General features: G+C 46.9%; 1 protein-coding gene across 1 annotated transcript in view; it reads right to left on the reverse strand.

Moving 5' to 3' along the window:
- cdc42bpb (CDC42 binding protein kinase beta (DMPK-like)) overlaps nt 1-16688 on the reverse strand; it is a 69933-nt gene that overhangs the window by 16290 nt on the left and 36955 nt on the right. The window contains exons 16-28 of the mRNA XM_085770331.1: nt 16298-16422; nt 15323-15425; nt 14662-14724; nt 12486-12634; nt 11107-11204; nt 10915-10994; nt 8698-8772; nt 7547-7618; nt 7147-7252; nt 6529-6665; nt 1912-2051; nt 1373-1454; nt 11-227 (exon numbers count right to left, since the gene is read on the reverse strand). Of these exons, the coding sequence (XP_085626457.1) occupies nt 11-227; nt 1373-1454; nt 1912-2051; nt 6529-6665; nt 7147-7252; nt 7547-7618; nt 8698-8772; nt 10915-10994; nt 11107-11204; nt 12486-12634; nt 14662-14724; nt 15323-15425; nt 16298-16422 (1447 nt within the window). The remainder of the gene's footprint in view (nt 1-10; nt 228-1372; nt 1455-1911; nt 2052-6528; nt 6666-7146; nt 7253-7546; nt 7619-8697; nt 8773-10914; nt 10995-11106; nt 11205-12485; nt 12635-14661; nt 14725-15322; nt 15426-16297; nt 16423-16688) is intronic.

Consider the following 16688-nt stretch of genomic DNA (forward strand, 5'->3'; position numbering starts at 1 on the left):
ACATCCCTACCGAGCACGGCGGCGGACAGCGTGGTCTTGATGACGGGCAGCGAGGCGTCGTAGGCCTCGTGCAGGGCGTGCACCGGCCGGCTCCTCAGCAGGTTCTTGTTCAGGATGCTCTGCAGACTCTCCAGGATCCTGACCCACTTCCTCTTCTCCACCTCGCTCTCCGCCAGCACCAGCAGCGACGCCGCCGACAGCTGAGCCACCAGCTGGGACGACGTCACCTGGTTACCACAACAACAACAACACACGGTTACTAGGGCTGGGACCATACGCTTTTCTCCCAATTCCATTCTTCTACCATTCTTTTGGATGGCGAGTCGATTTAAATTGTGATTCTACGATATTGCCGATTCTCTCTATGATTTTTAGTCTTTAGCATTTTTAACATTTATCTGCACACAGATACTGTAGGAGCCTAGAAATTAACATACTCCATTATAAAGTGAACTTAACCTTTTTTACATCCAGAGAGTCCAGGTTTTGAAAAGGGTTTAACTAATGCACATTGCATCCTAGGAGGTAGATTGTATGTCTTGCTCTTCATTTATCATGATGCACAGTATTTCTATTGTATTCTATTGTATTCAATTGTGATGCAGATGTGTTGCGATACTCAATGTAATTACAACATTGGTTTCTGTTCTAAATGTGCCTTACCTCCTAATAAAAATATTAAAGCAGAAGTCAGGTGAATGTTTGTGTTAATCTAAGTCTTAAATAGTTGTATCTTCCGACAGCAATCACTTCTATAGAGTGTTTGGTCTGAAACACGGGTCTGTCAGTCACTCTGCTCTGCTCTGAGCCCAGGAGAAAACTTTCCTTGTATCCTACAACCTTTATCCAATGAGGAGAGAGAACGGCATAAAGGGGCAGTCCTCTCTGTGTGTGCAGCCAAGGGATGCGCCTGAATGTGGCGACGTAGGGACGAGGACTGTTATGGTGCGTTCAAGGAAACTCGTATTTTTCCGACCTGTGAAGTGGTACCAGTTCGATCTGGTACGAGTTCACGGGTCAGAAGTTACGAGTGGCCGTTATAGTGACTTTCACAGGTAAAACAGGTCGGAGAAACACGAGTGGGTTGCCTGGAACGCTACAAAGTCGTAAGTCGTGACTTGAAGCTGTAACTTACGGTTTCAAAAGCCTGCCTGGAACGCAGCATTAGCCAAAACCACCGGACCACTTACTTCTGCTTTAACATACTCCATTATAAAGTGAACTTAAACCCTTTAAAACCTGGACTCTCTGTATGTAAAAAAGGTTAACTAATGCACATTGCACAATAAAAAAAAAAAGATATCAGGATATTTATGTGAATGGATTTTTCCTCCCCCCCCCCCCTAACAGTCACAACCCAGAGGAGTCGTACCCTGAAGATGCAGGGAACGTCCTTCCTGGTGGCGTGGATCACGTCTGACGCCAACACGGAGCTGACGGAGAACTCCTCGTCCCTACGGAGAACACAACAACATCAGTTCATCATTAGTTAACATGAGGTTTTACCAGGAACCAGAGCGCCAACATTTGACTTATGTAGACTAGAACGTTCTACAAAGTGACTGTGTGTTATATATACTGTACATATATACTGGAGTGATTTGAGTTGTCTCGTTAATTAATATTAGTGTTAGCATTGTGATTTTTTATTATATTATTTTTAAGATGAGTAGTGTTTCTACTCTCACTGTCTAGTGTGTATGCATGTGTGTGTCTGTGTGTGTGTATACATGGGTATACACATACATGTTGTTTGTTTGTTTTGGTAATTGTTGTTTTGTTTTTCCTGAGCTGAGGCCTCGTATAGGCCCTTTTATTTTCTTGTCAATGTATCTTAATGTGTCCTGTTCTTGTTATTCTGTATTGGTGCGAATAAATAAATAAATAAACTAAGACCTGGACCCGTCTCACCTGAGGTCCAGAACCAGACCGGCCACCACGCCCGGCTGCGTGGACTTCCCCTCTGGAACGTCGTACAGGAACAGTTTACAGTCCGACACCACGGCGAAGGCTCGCTGCCAGCCCTTCTTCACACCGCTCGGCTTCGGGATCTGGAGGGACAGAACAGTCAGTCTGCTGAGGAACTACTGGAGAACTACTGGAGAACTACTGGAGAACTACTGGAGAACTACTGGAGAACTACTGGAGAACTACTGGAGAACCACTGGAGAACTACTGGAGAACTACTGGAGAACTACTGGAGAACTACTGGAGAACCACTGGAGAACTACTGGAGAACTACTGGAGAACTACTGGAGAACCACTGGAGAACTACTGGAGAACTACTGGAGAACTACTGGAGAACTACTGGAGAACCACTGGAGAACTACTGGAGAACTACTAGAGAACTACTGGAGAACTACTGGAGAACTACTGGAGAACCACTGGAGAACTACTGGAGAACTACTGGAGAACTACTGGAGAACCACTGGAGAACCACTGGAGAACTACTGGAGAACTACTGGAGAACTACTGGAGAACTACTAGAGAACTACTGGAGAACTACTAGAGAACTACTGGAGAACTACTGGAGAACTACTGGAGAACTACTGGAGAACTACTGGAGAACTACTGGAGAACTACTGAGGAACTACTGGAGAACCACTGGAGAACCACTGGAGAACTACTGGAGAACTACTGGAGAACTACTGGAGAACTACTGGAGAACTACTGAGGAACTACTGGAGAACTACTGGAGAACTACTGGAGAACTACTGGAGAACCACTGGAGAACTACTGGAGAACTACTGGAGAACCACTGGAGAACCACTGGAGAACTACTGGAGAACTACTGGAGAACTACTGGAGAACTACTGGAGAACTACTGAGGAACTACTGGAGAACTACTGGAGAACTACTGGAGAACTACTGGAGAACCACTGGAGAACTACTGGAGAACTACTGGAGAACTACTGGAGAACTACTGAGGAACTACTGGAGAACTACTGGAGAACTACTGGAGAACTACTGGAGAACTACTGGAGAACTACTGGAGAACTACTGAGGAACTACTGGAGAACTACTGGAGAACTACTGGAGAACTACTGGAGAACTACTGGAGAACCACTGGAGAACTACTGGAGAACTACTGGAGAACTACTGAGGAACTACTGGAGAACTACTGGAGAACTACTGGAGAACCACTGGAGAACTACTGGAGAACTACTGGAGAACTACTGGAGAACTACTGGAGAACTACTGAGGAACTACTGGAGAACTACTGGAGAACTACTGGAGAACTACTGGAGAACTACTGGAGAACTACTGAGGAACTACTGGAGAACTACTGGAGAACTACTGGAGAACTACTGAGGAACTACTGGAGAACTACTGGAGAACTACTGGAGAACTACTGAGGAACTACTGGAGAACTACTGGAGAACTACTGGAGAACTACTGGAGAACTACTGGAGAACTACTGAGGAACTACTGGAGAACTACTGGAGAACTACTGGAGAACTACTGGAGAACTACTGAGGAACTACTGGAGAACTACTGGAGAACTACTGGAGAACTACTGAGGAACTACTGGAGAACTACTGGAGAACTACTGGAGAACTACTAGAGAACTACTGGAGAACTACTGGAGAACCACTGGAGAACTACTGGAGAACCACTGGAGAACTACTGGAGAACCACTGGAGAACTACTGGAGAACTACTGGAGAACTACTGGAGAACTACTGGAGAACTACTGAGGAACTACTGGAGAACTACTGGAGAACTACTGGAGAACTACTGGAGAACTACTGGAGAACTACTGAGGAACTACTGGAGAACTACTGAGGAACTACTGGAGAACTACTGGAGAACTACTGGAGAACTACTGGAGAACTACTGGAGAACTACTGGAGAACTACTGAGGAACTACTGGAGAACTACTGGAGAACTACTAGAGAACTACTGGAGAACTACTGGAGAACCACTGGAGAACTACTGGAGAACCACTGGAGAACTACTGGAGAACCACTGGAGAACTACTGGAGAACTACTGGAGAACTACTGGAGAACTACTGGAGAACTACTGGAGAACTACTGGAGAACCACTGGAGAACTACTGGAGAACTACTGAGGAACTACTGGAGAACTACTGGAGAACTACTGGAGAACTACTGGAGAACCACCGGAGAACTACTGGAGAACTACTGGAGAACTACTGAGGAACTACTGGAGAACTACTGGAGAACTACTGGAGAACTACTGGAGAACTACTGGAGAACTACTGAGGAACTACTGGAGAACTACTGGAGAACTACTGGAGAACCACCAGAGAACTACTGGAGAACTACTGGAGAACTACTGGAGAACCACCGGAGAACTACTGGAGAACTACTGGAGAACTACCGGAGAACTACTGGAGAACTACTGGAGAACTACTGGAGAACTACTGAGGAACTACTGGAGAACTACAGGAGAACTACTGGAGAACTACTGGAGAACTACTGGAGAACTACTGGAGAACTACTGGAGAACCACTGGAGAACTACTGGAGAACTACTGGAGAACTACTGAGGAACTACTGGAGAACTACTGGAGAACTACTGAGGAACTACTGGAGAACCACTGGAGAACCACTGGAGAACTACTGAGGAACTACTGGAGAACCACCAGAGAACTACTGGAGAACTACTGGAGAACCACTGGAGAACCACTGGAGAACTACTGAGGAACTACTGGAGAACCACCAGAGAACTACTGGAGAACTACTGGAGAACCACTGGAGAACCACTGGAGAACTACTGAGGAACTACTGGAGAACTACTGGAGAACTACTGGAGAACTACTGGAGAACTACTGAGGAACCTCAGTATGGACCAGTCTGCCATCCAGTCCTCCCATTAAAGGGATAGTATCATTTTTTTAAAAGTGGGGTTGTATGATCTTCAAATAGCCCCTAAGTACTTTAATTGCAGTAGAAGACTCTCTGCACTCCTCCCGTTAGCAACGCCAGCCCATAATAGCCCTGCCTAGAGATTTACAACATACAGTGTTGTGAACAGACCCAAAGAAACGGCCTATTTTCACGGCCTAAAAGAGGTTTTACCTGAAAAATATACACAGTTCCATTGTTCACTATAATATAATTTTTTTCAGGAAAAACACAGTTTTTATTTGGACCTAACCAACTGCTGATCGGCGGCGCTAACCCTGGGCGGAGGGATACGTGAGGTGGTTAGGTCCAAATAAAAACTGTGTTTTTCCTGAACTTTGAAGGGCTGGAAAAAATTATATTATAGTGAACAATGGAACTGTGTATTTGTTTTCAGGTAAAACCTCTTTTAGGCCGTGAAAATAGGCCGTTTCTTTGGGTCTGTTCACAACACTGTATGTTGTAAATCTCTGGGCAGGGCTATTATGGGCTGGCGTTGCTAACGGGAGGAGTGCAGAGAGTCTTCTACTGCAATTAAAGTACTTAGGGGCTATTTGAAGATCATACAACCCCACTTTAAAAAAATGCTACTATCCCTTTAAGCTGGTCTGTCCTCCCTGCCTCTACAATACTACTCTGGAGTAGTATTAGAGACAGTAGAAGCCAGTATAAACCAGTAGAACCAGTAGAACCAGTAGAACCAGTAGAACCAGTATAAACCAGTAGAAGCCAGTATAAACCAGTAGAACCAGTAGAACCAGTATAAACCAGTAGAACCAGTAGAAACCAGTAGAACCAGTAGAACCAGTATAAACCAGTAGAAGCCAGTATAAACCAGTAGAACCAGTAGAACCAGTATAAACCAGTAGAACCAGTATAAACCAGTAGAACCAGTAGAACCAGTATAAACCAGTAGAACCAGTATAAACCAGTAGAAGCCAGTATAAACCAGTAGAACCAGTAGAACCAGTATAAACCAGTAGAACCAGTAGAAACCAGTAGAACCAGTAGAACCAGTATAAACCAGTAGAAGCCAGTATAAACCAGTAGAACCAGTAGAACCAGTATAAACCAGTAGAACCAGTATAAACCAGTAGAACCAGTAGAACCAGTATAAACCAGTAGAAGCCAGTATAAACCAGTAGAACCAGTAGAACCAGTATAAACCAGTAGAACCAGTATAAACCAGTAGAACCAGTAGAACCAGTATAAACCAGTAGAACCAGTATAAACCAGTAGAAGCCAGTATAAACCAGTAGAACCAGTAGAACCAGTATAAACCAGTAGAACCAGTAGAAACCAGTAGAACCAGTAGAACCAGTATAAACCAGTAGAACCAGTAGAAACCAGTAGAACCAGTAGAACCAGTATAAACCAGTAGAAGCCAGTATAAACCAGTAGAACCAGTAGAACCAGTATAAACCAGTAGAACCAGTAGAAGCCAGTAGAACCAGTAGAACCAGTATAAACCAGTAGAACCAGTAGAACCAGTATAAACCAGTAGAACCAGTAGAACCAGTAGAACCAGTATAAACCAGTAGAACCAGTAGAACCAGTAGAACCAGTAGAAGCCAGTAGAACCAGTAGAACCAGTAGAACCAGTATAAACCAGTAGAACCAGTAGAACCAGTATAAACCAGTAGAACCAGTAGACCTTACCCTGACGTAGCCCTTGTAGGCCGTGCCGATGCCTCGCTGCACGTCGACGCCCTGCGGCCTCTTGGCCTGCTCCGCCGGGATGGGACAGACCAGCGGGGCGAAGTCTTTACACGACACGTGGCAGATGAAGGAACACACTGTGGACACAAGGACAACACTTTGATTTTTATTTAGTTTTATTTTTAAACTGCAGACCACCAGTGAAGTCCACGACGAATTTCCCTACAGGGACAATTAAAGTTTATTGAATTGAACTGTTAGAACTGGCTCCTCCCACAGGGCAGCAGCCAATCAGAAGGCAGGACGGTGTGTGGGCCAATCAGAAGGCAGGACGGTGTGTGGGCCAATCAGAGGGCAGGACGGTGTGTGGGCCAATCAGAAGGCAGGACGGTGTGTGGGCCAATCAGAAAGCAGGACGGTGTGTGGGCCAATCAGAGGGCAGGACGGTGTGTGGGCCAATCAGAGGGCAGGACGGTGTGTGGGCCAATCAGAGGGCAGGACGGTGTGTGTGGGCCAATCAGAAGGCAGGACGGTGTGTGGGCCAATCAGAAGGCAGGACGGTGTGTGGGCCAATCAGAAGGCAGGACGGTGTGTGGGCCAATCAGAAGGCTACGTTACCTTCGCAGGCGTATCCCTGGCGGATGAGGCCGACCATCAGAGAGCTGCAGTGGGTGCACTGGGTCGGACTGGAGAACGTCTTGATGCTCAGCTGGTGAGCTTTAGGCTGAGAGACACAGAGACAGGTGAGACAGGTAGAGACAGGTAGAGACAGGTGAGACAGGTGAGACATAAACAGGTGAGACAGAAACAGGAGAGACAGAGACAGGTAGAGACAGGTGAGACAGAAACAGGTGAGACAGAAACAGGAGAGACAGAGACAGGTAGAGACAGGTGAGACAGAAACAGGTGAGACAGAAACAGGAGAGACAGAGACAGGTAGAGACAGAGACAGGTGAGACAGGTAGAGACAGGTGAGACAGGTGAGACAGGTAGAGACAGGTAAAGACGTGTCCTCTACCTTTGGTGTGATGAGCGTGGAGCTCCTGGAGGTGGGGGAGGGGCTGGCTGGGACCAGAGCTGCTTTGACTTCCTGTGGACAAGGACAGAGACTCAGCTGGACCATGTTTCACACACACAGAGTCAATAAGGTCGCGCACATCCAGTTTAAAAAGGTGCTGACCTCAAACTCTTTTCTACTTCAACACAAGGTGTGTTCGGATTTACAGTATGTATTTCCCTTTAACCATGTGACTCATCATAGCCTCATATGTAAGTGATCTCTGTTGGTTGTGTGTGTGAGTATGTGAAATGTAGCCTCGTAAACCAGCCTCTCGCGGAAATGCATTTCATTTCATTTCTGAGGGAGAGTCTGGCCTCATCCCCGTTGTGAGCGTTTGGCCTGAAACCCTCAGAAGGCCTTAGAGCCAATCAGCACGTTGGCCAATCAGGGACCGACTGGTGCAAAGCCCCGTCACTACACCAACTTGCTGATTGGCTGAATGGGGTTGTCTGTCAACGCTACTACTCCCACCCAGCTCCCGCCCCCCCCAAACGCTGACAGGGGGGATGAGGCCAGACTCTCTGAGAAATGAGATGAAATGAAATGAGATGAGATGAAATGAGATGAGATGAAATGAGATGAGATGAAATGAGATGAAATGAGATGAGATGAAATGAGATGAGATGAAATGAGATGAAATGAGATGAAATGAAATGAGATGAAATGAGATGAGATGAAATGAGATGAAATGAGATGAAATGAAATGAGATGAAATGAGATGAAATGAAATGAGATGAAATGAGATGAAATGAAATGAGATGAAATGAGATGAAATGAAATGAGATGAAATGCATTTCCGCGAGAGGCTGGTTTACGAGGCTAGCTCATCATGTGACTCATCATGTGACTCATCATGTGACTCATCATGTGACTCATCATGTGACTCATCATGTGACCCTCAGGGGAGGGGTTAAAGATGGAGCGTCTTATACATATGAGTTAGTCTGAAGAAGAGCAGTGCGCTCGAAACGTTACTGTCTTTTTAATTTTGATGTGCTAATAAATCTGCACGAAGGGAGCTGAGGTCTCCTCTTTTCTCTTTTTGTCACACACACACACACACACACACGCACACACACACACACACACACACAGGTAGACAGACTGACCTCAGGTTCGGAGGCAGCAGAGGGGGAGGGGGAGGTGGCCTCAGACTTCAGGGGGGCGGAGTCTATGTCCGTGGTCTGTGGGACAAACAACAACATGTGAGGAAACAACAACAATCCAGTTCAATAAACACTGATCAATAAACACTAGCGGTGTGACGATACACTCATCTCACGAGAACGAGACGAGACGAGATTTGAAGAAAACTACAATGACAAATGAGCTGCTCATGTATTTTGAAATGTCTCTGTCCATGCAGGATGTCAGCACGAGCTTTTAATAAACTTCTTCTTCCACAAAATTAAACTAAAACTAACATTTATAAAAGTTAAAAGAAAATAAAGAAAATTAAATATTTATTTCTTTTTTTCAAGTGCAAACAACATTATGTGCAGTGTTTCCTCTAGGATTTTTTAAAGTAGTGGCAGCGACCCCGCTCAGATACTCGGTTGATAAGTTTAGTTTTCACTGAGGAGGAACTATGAAGAACTCAGCTGTGACTGAAAAGCAGCTAAACCCAGTCCAGTACAGTTACAACTGTGTCGTGGAGGTCTTCGGAAAAAACCAACAACCCGAAAACCCGAGGTTCCGACCCGACCCGGCTCGGGTCTTGGGTCCACTCACAAGAAGTGACGCCGGGGGCCGGGTCGGAACCGGTGGAGTTTGCCTCGGGTCTCGGGGCTCTTATTGTGAAAGGCCGGGTCCTACAGTACCCGAGAGGACCCGGAGATTGGCTGTCACAGCTGTCAATCACCCCCTCCCTCCCCCGTCCGTCCAATGAGAGGCCGAGCTGCCTGTGTGATTTCTGTCACGTGATCAAAACAACTACACGACTCTGATGATGACGTCAAAGGTGACAGTTGAAGCAGAAGTTAGAGCCGAGGTCAGGACTCGGGGCAGTTAAAACGTGTGTTTATTAACGTAACGTTCTGGTTAATGGTTCAAAATAGTTAAACAATCGAGTTGCCGTAGAAGCACAATGGAAACTCCAAAATGATAACGTTAATTAAACAAGAGGAAATGACCGGTGGGCGTTAGCAACGGCTAAGAAGAAGGATTACAGTACATGACCATCTAAACAAGAAAATGACGACGTGGATTTATTTCTGTTTACATCACGTTATGGCCAGGGGGGCTGGCAGCGGAAGAAGACTACGTTTAGGTAAGAAACAGAAAGTAAAAACAAGTCTTATTTAACGCTAGACAACTTGTATTAAATCATAAAGCAACTCGGGCATTTCGGGTCCACAGGTTTTTAAGGGTTCGGTTCGGGTTCAGAACTCATATTTACAATAACAGCTCGGGGCCAGTCGGCTCCGGGTCCAATTTTCTCGGGTCCATTTGGGTTCGGGTCCGTCAGATTGGACCCGTGAAGACCTCTACTGTGTAGTGGAAACACTGTTTTACATTGTTTTAACTTTTAAAAAAAAAAATCTCCCAAGACACATTTTTAACGTGACGAGAAATATCGTCGAGTTTAATCTCGCGAGATCTCGTGGCATCTCGTCACACCCCTAATAAACACTGATCAAACAGCAGGACGTCTAGCTACCACTATTAGCAACATGCTACCAGCTAACTAGTCAGGTAACCACGGAGACCAGGTGAACTAGCTGCTGAGGGTTGTAGGTAACCACGGCGACCAGGTGAACTTACTACTTCCTCCATCAGAGCCGGCAGCGAGGAGGCGGAGTCAAGAGAAGCCTCGACGCCACGGAGACAAACACACACTCAGTGACATCATCAGTGACATCATCACTACCCGTCTCTACCTGGTCATGTGACATTAATGGTGCGTTCCAGGTAATCTAGGTAACTCGTGTTTTTCAGACCTGTTCCTATGGTTACCAGTTAGAACGTACAGTCAAACTCGTACTAGATCCATGAACTCCCAGTTCTAACTCGTAACTGGTGACTTGAAGTCGTGACTTACGGGTTCAAAAGCCTGAACGCACCATTAGCCCCTCCCCCCCTCTACCTGTCCTCTAAGCCCCTCCCCCCCTCTACCTGTCCTCTAAGCCCCTCCCCCTCTCTACCTGGTCATGTGACCCTAAGCCCCTCCCCCTCTCTACCTGGTCATGTGACCCTAAGCCCCTCCCCCTCTCTACCTGGTCATGTGACCCTAAGCCCCTTCCCCTCCTACCTGTCCTCTAAGCCCCTCCCCCCCTCTAAGCCTAAGCCTGCTCTAACCCCCCCCCCCCCCCCCCCAGCTGACTCACCCTGAAGGTGAGGTCTGGAGCCAGTGGAGACGTGTTGAAGTATTCAAAGATGGAGTCCTGGAAGTCTGGAAGCTTCAGGCCTGAGGAGAGACACAGGTCAGAGGTCAGAGGTCAGAGTGTGTGTGTGTGTGTGTGTGTGTGTGTGTGTGTGTGTGTGTGTGTGTGTGTGAGTGTGAGTGTGTGTGAGCTCACCTTTGTCAGAGCGAGAGCGACTCTCCTCCACCTCCTTCTTCAGGCTGTCCACCTGCTCCCCCATCTCCCTGCTGCGCTCCTCTGACTCCTTCAGCTTACTGGGGACACACAGGACAGAGAGGACAGGTGAGACAGGTAGAGGACAGGTAGACAGGTGACACAGAGACAGGTAAGACAGGTAAACAGACAGGTAGACAGGTGAGCTCTGACCTCTCCAGCTGCAGGTTGTGACCTTTGACCCTCCAGGTAGAGAGGTACAGGTATAGACCGAATCTCCTTGTTGTTTACATTCTACTTCCTGGTAGAAAACCAGCTGTAATGTGAATGAGATCAATAGTAACGAACCAGAGTTTAGCTATATATCATATTTTTCAGGCCCTATCACCGTTTAGACAAATCTGAAATGATTGAAGAAACATTACTATTTCTGTGTGTGTGTTTTGTGTTGCTATGTGTTGTATTTATTCAGTTTGGGGGAATCACAGTGTCTAGAAAGCATCAGTGGCTCAGCTGACAGGGACAGCTAACGGTAGCTAAGCTAACAGCAGTAGCTAAGCTAACGGCAGCTAAGCTAACAGCTGTAGCTAAGCTAACGGCGGTAGCTAAGCTAACGGCGGTAGCTAAGCTAACGGTAGCTAAGCTAACAGCAGGACGTCAGCTGTTAAAACCCTCCCGTTGTGGGACACCACATGAAACTACTCCAGTTAGCTCAGTCATGTTGGAACTCAGATATCCGCTGGAGAAAATATTTGTTCATGGAGCGTTTATTGAGTCACTGAGTTATTAAAGTTAAACAGGTAGCTAACCGTTAGCCCGGCTAATCTATGATAACCATGACTAATTACAAAAATGTGCACACAGAAATAGTAATGTTTGTCCAATCATTGGTTTTATAAACTTTACAAACATCAGATTAGTCTAAACGGTGATATAGTGACATGAAAAATTAGATAAATATAGTGAAACTCTCGTCCGTCACTATTGTTCTCATGCTGGTTTTCTACCAGGAAGTACAGGTATAGACAGGTGTATAGAGGGTGACCTCTGACCTCTCCAGCTGCAGGTTGTGACCTTTGACCCTCCAGGTAGAGAGGTACAGGTATAGACAGGTATAGACAGGTGTATACAGGTGTATACAGGTATAGACAGGTGTATACAGGTGTATACAGGTGTAGTTGTACCTCTCCAGCTGCAAGTTGTGACCTTTGACCCTCCAGGTAGAGAGGTACAGGTATAGACAGACAGGTGTATACAGGTATAGACAGGTGTAGTTGTACCTCTCCAGCTGCAGGTTGTGACCTTTGACCCTCCAGGTAGAGAGGTACAGGTATGTATAGCTATAGACAGGTGTATACAGGTGTATACAGGTGTAGTTGTACCTCTCCAGCTGCAGGTTGTGACCTTTGACCCTCCTCAGCTCCTCCTGCACCAGCGTCTTGGCTCTGATCTCAGCGTCCAGAGCCGACTGCAGCTCCAGCCGCGCCGACATGTCCAGCTTCTGGCTGCGCCGCACCTTCCACAGGGGGTCCTGAGGGGGGGGGGGGACAGGTGAGACACGGCTGCTGCCATGGCAACAACTACTACCTGGCTATGGAGCAGCAGATGGAGCAGCAGCCAATCAGAGCAGCTCAGACAGTCATGTGACCAGCACCTGCCTCGACCCGACACAGCAACGTTTATACACCTTCACAACCCAACACGGTGCCATAGCAACCCAACACGGTGCTGTAGCAACCAGACACGGTGCTGTAGCAACCAGACACGGCGCCGTAGCAACCCAACACACTGCCGTAGCAACCCAACACGGCGCCGTAGCAACCCAACACACTGCCGTAGCAACCCACACGGTGCCGTAGCAACCCAACACGGCGCCGTAGCAACCCAACACACTGCCGTAGCAGTGCATTCGATGCGTAAACACAGGAAGTCACATGTGTCTATAAAGCATCCAGTGCTAACGGCTAGGCTACTGTTAGCTCTGTGCTAACGGCTAGGCTACTGTTAGCTCCGTGAGTTCATCCGGTGCTAACGGCTAGGCTACTGTTAGCTCTGTGAGTTCATCCAGTGCTAACGGCTAGGCTACTGTTAGCTCTGTGCTAACGGCTAGGGGGCTAGGCTACTGTTAGCTCTGTGCTAACGGCTAGGGGGCTAGGCTACTGTTAGCTCTGTGCTAACGGCTAGGCTACTGTTAGCTCTGTGCTAACGGCTAGGGGGCTAGGCTACTGTTAGCTCTGTGCTAACGGCTAGGCTACTGTTAGCTCTGGGAGTTCATCCAGTGCTAACGGCTAGGCTACTGTTAGCTCTGTGCTAACGGCTAGGCTACTGTTAGCTCTGGGAGTTCATCCAGTGCTAACGGCTAGGCTACTGTTAGCTCTGTGCTAACGGCTAGGCTACTGTTAGCTCTGTGCTAACGGCTAGGGGGCTAGGCTACTGTTAGCTCTGTGCTAACGGCTAGGCTACTGTTAGCTCTGTGCTAACGGCTAGGGGGCTAGGCTACTGTTAGCTCTGTGCTAACGGCTAGGCTACTGTTAGCTCTGGGAGTTCTCAGCGGTCCGGACCCGGTGGAACTCCGGACCGGCTCGACTCGGCTCGGTCTGGATTTATTTTGGCCCTGAACCAGCGCATCAGGTGGAGCCCGGCTGGTTGAGAACTGTATCTGTAACAATCACTTCCCCTGCGTCTCCAGTAGCAGTAGGCTAACAACAGTTTATTAGAAAACTCATCAGTCATCATCACTGAGTCCGTTTATATTTATATTAGGGCTGACCCAAAAAAATCGAAGCTTCGAAGCTTCGTTCGTTGCCATGGTAATCGATCATGAAGTCCGTGATCGATTGTTTTTTTTTTCTTCCTTTTTTCCTTTTTGACACCGGTTCTCATCGGCACTTGTTACATTACAATGAATAGGCGACTTGGCATCCTGGAAACCTGCCTGATTTTGGAGATATGCAGTGTTTGTTTGCCGTTACTTTCATTATTTCCGCTACGATCGCGCCCCCCACCGGCCGTCGAAGCTTCGATTAAAATCGATTTTATGTCCGCGAAGCTTCGATTATCAAAATATGATAATCGGGTCAGCCCTAGTTTATATGCTTTGAAACTCCGGTGTTGTGTTTGACTGTGTTGTTCCCATTTCACTTGCGTTCCTGTTCTGTTTAGCGTTGCCATGCCAACGCATGCAGCGGGGAGGGAGAGGTGGGCGGGGCTTGTGAGGGAGGTGGAGCTGAGCTGAGTGAAATACCAGATCAACTTTAAAGGAGTTGAACTCGTTCCACGCTGTAGCACTGGTGGAAAATACTCACTTCTACTTCACTGTTAAAGTACATTCCAGACTCTGTACTCTATTACTTCTACTGTTAAAGTACTCCAGAGCCTGTACTCTATTACTTCTACTGTTAAAGTACTCCAGAGCCTGTACTCTATTACTTCTACTGAGTACAGGATGGATCGTTGACAGTGTGTCTGTGTCTCGGTCACGGAGGCGTGTGATTGGTCGACAGCCATGCGAGCCGGTAGCCAGTAGCCATGCAAGCTGAATCCTGATTGGCCACTCACCCTCCTCTCTCCACCAATAGGAGGCCACGGCTTCCTGGGGGGCGTGGCCACGTCGGACTCAGGCTGAGGTCACGGGTCAGAGGGTCAAGGGTTAGGGTCAGTTACCATGGTAACAGGGAACCAGTAGGGTGTAGGTGTTAGTGAGTCGTTGCTCTACATCTTACCAAGAATATTTGTCTTATTTCTAGTCAAAACAAATCTCATTCTACTTAAAATAAGACTCATCACATTTAAAAAGCAGCTTGTTTTTAGACACTTTTTACTTCTTTCAAGCAGATTTTCACTTGAAATAAGTAGAAAAATCTGATAGTGGAGCAAGTTTTTCTTTCTTATTACAAACACAAAAAACTTACTTTCACTGGCAGATTTTTCTACTTATTTCAAGTGAAAATTAGTTTGAAACAAGTGAAAATGATCTAAAAACAAGTTGATTTTTAGGTGATGAGTCTTATTTTAAGTGGAAAGAGATTAGTTTTGACTAGAAATGAGACAAATATTCTTGGATAGATGTAGAGTTTTTACAGTGAGGAGGAGAGGAGCGTAACCAGGTGTGTGTCCAGGTGTGTGTTTAGGTGTGTGTTTAGGTGTGTGTCTAGGTGTGTGTCCAGGTGTGTGTGTGTGTCTAGGTGTGTGTGTGTGTGTGTGTGTGTGTGTGTGTTACCAGAGGTCTGGTCAGGTTGGAGCAGCGCAGCGTCTCCAGCTCCTCTGTCATCTTGGTGGCCAGGGCCTGGAGGTATCCTCTGGCGTCCTTCTCATCGCTCACCCTGAAGCACACACACACGGTCAGTACCCAAGCCCCGCCCCATGAAGCTTTAGGCCCCTCCCCCATTACTTCAAGCCCCGCCCCTCTGTGGCCATTAAGCCCCGCCCCCTACTGCATTAGGAGGGTTTATACAGGAATCTTGAAGTTAATTCTAAAACCTTCTTAAGACTTTTTCAAGACCTTCTCAATATTTTTCACCACCTCACCACCACTTCAAGCTGTAACATTTACATCAGTGACACTTTTAACTGAACAGTTTTAGTTTGTGATAAAGACTCTAGACCACTATGATACAACAGAATTCAAAATAGGCTGCGATAATAAATCAAAGGCAAAGTTTAACAAAAAACAAAACAAAAAAACATTGCTCCACTCAAAAAACAAAAACAACAATCACGACAGTCATGACATGTGTCAGCTCGTTGGATCTAGTTTCCAGTAGTATTGGGCTGTAGCCAATATCCGAGTACTCGAGTACTCGCTCGGCTTGGGCAGCATCCGAGTACCATTACACTACTCTGATAATAACACTGGGAGCGGCAGAGCGTTGAACTTTGTGTCTCTGAATCTCCGTCCGAGTGAGACAGTTTACCAACGCACCCCCAATAGCCTAGTTCTTTATGTACCGGTTCATCTTTGTTTGTTAATAAAACAAATAATAATTTACAATGTTTTTAGGACTCAAACTCTTGGACAGCTAATTCAGATAAAACACCTTCAAAATGTAAGACTTTATAAAGTCGTGAAAAGACTTTTTAATACTTTTTAAGGGGCTGAATTTTCCCAAAATTGATTTATCACCCTGATTAGGCCCCACCCACTGCTACATTAGGCCCCGCCTCTCTGTAGCCATTAGGCCCCGCCCCCTCTCACCACTGGATGATCTCAGCGATCTGAGCCTCCCAGTGCGCCACGCTCTCCTTCTTAGACGCCAGGTCGGTCAGATCGTCCTCCAGCTGCCGGTTCTGAGCCGTCAGCCTGTCCACGAAGGAGCACAGCTACACACACACAGAGACACACACACACACACACACACACACACACACACACACACACACACACACACACAGAGACACACACACACACACACACACACACACACACACACACAGAGACACACACACACACACACACACACACACACACACACAGAGACACACACACACACACACACACACACACACAGAGACACACACACACACACACACACACACACACACAGAGACACACACACACACACACACACAGAGACACACAGAGACAC

The sequence above is a fragment of the Trachurus japonicus genome, chromosome 24, assembly GCF_045865225.1.
Source record: "Trachurus japonicus isolate A0001 chromosome 24, Traja_1.0".
NCBI lineage: Eukaryota > Metazoa > Chordata > Actinopteri > Carangiformes > Carangidae > Trachurus > Trachurus japonicus.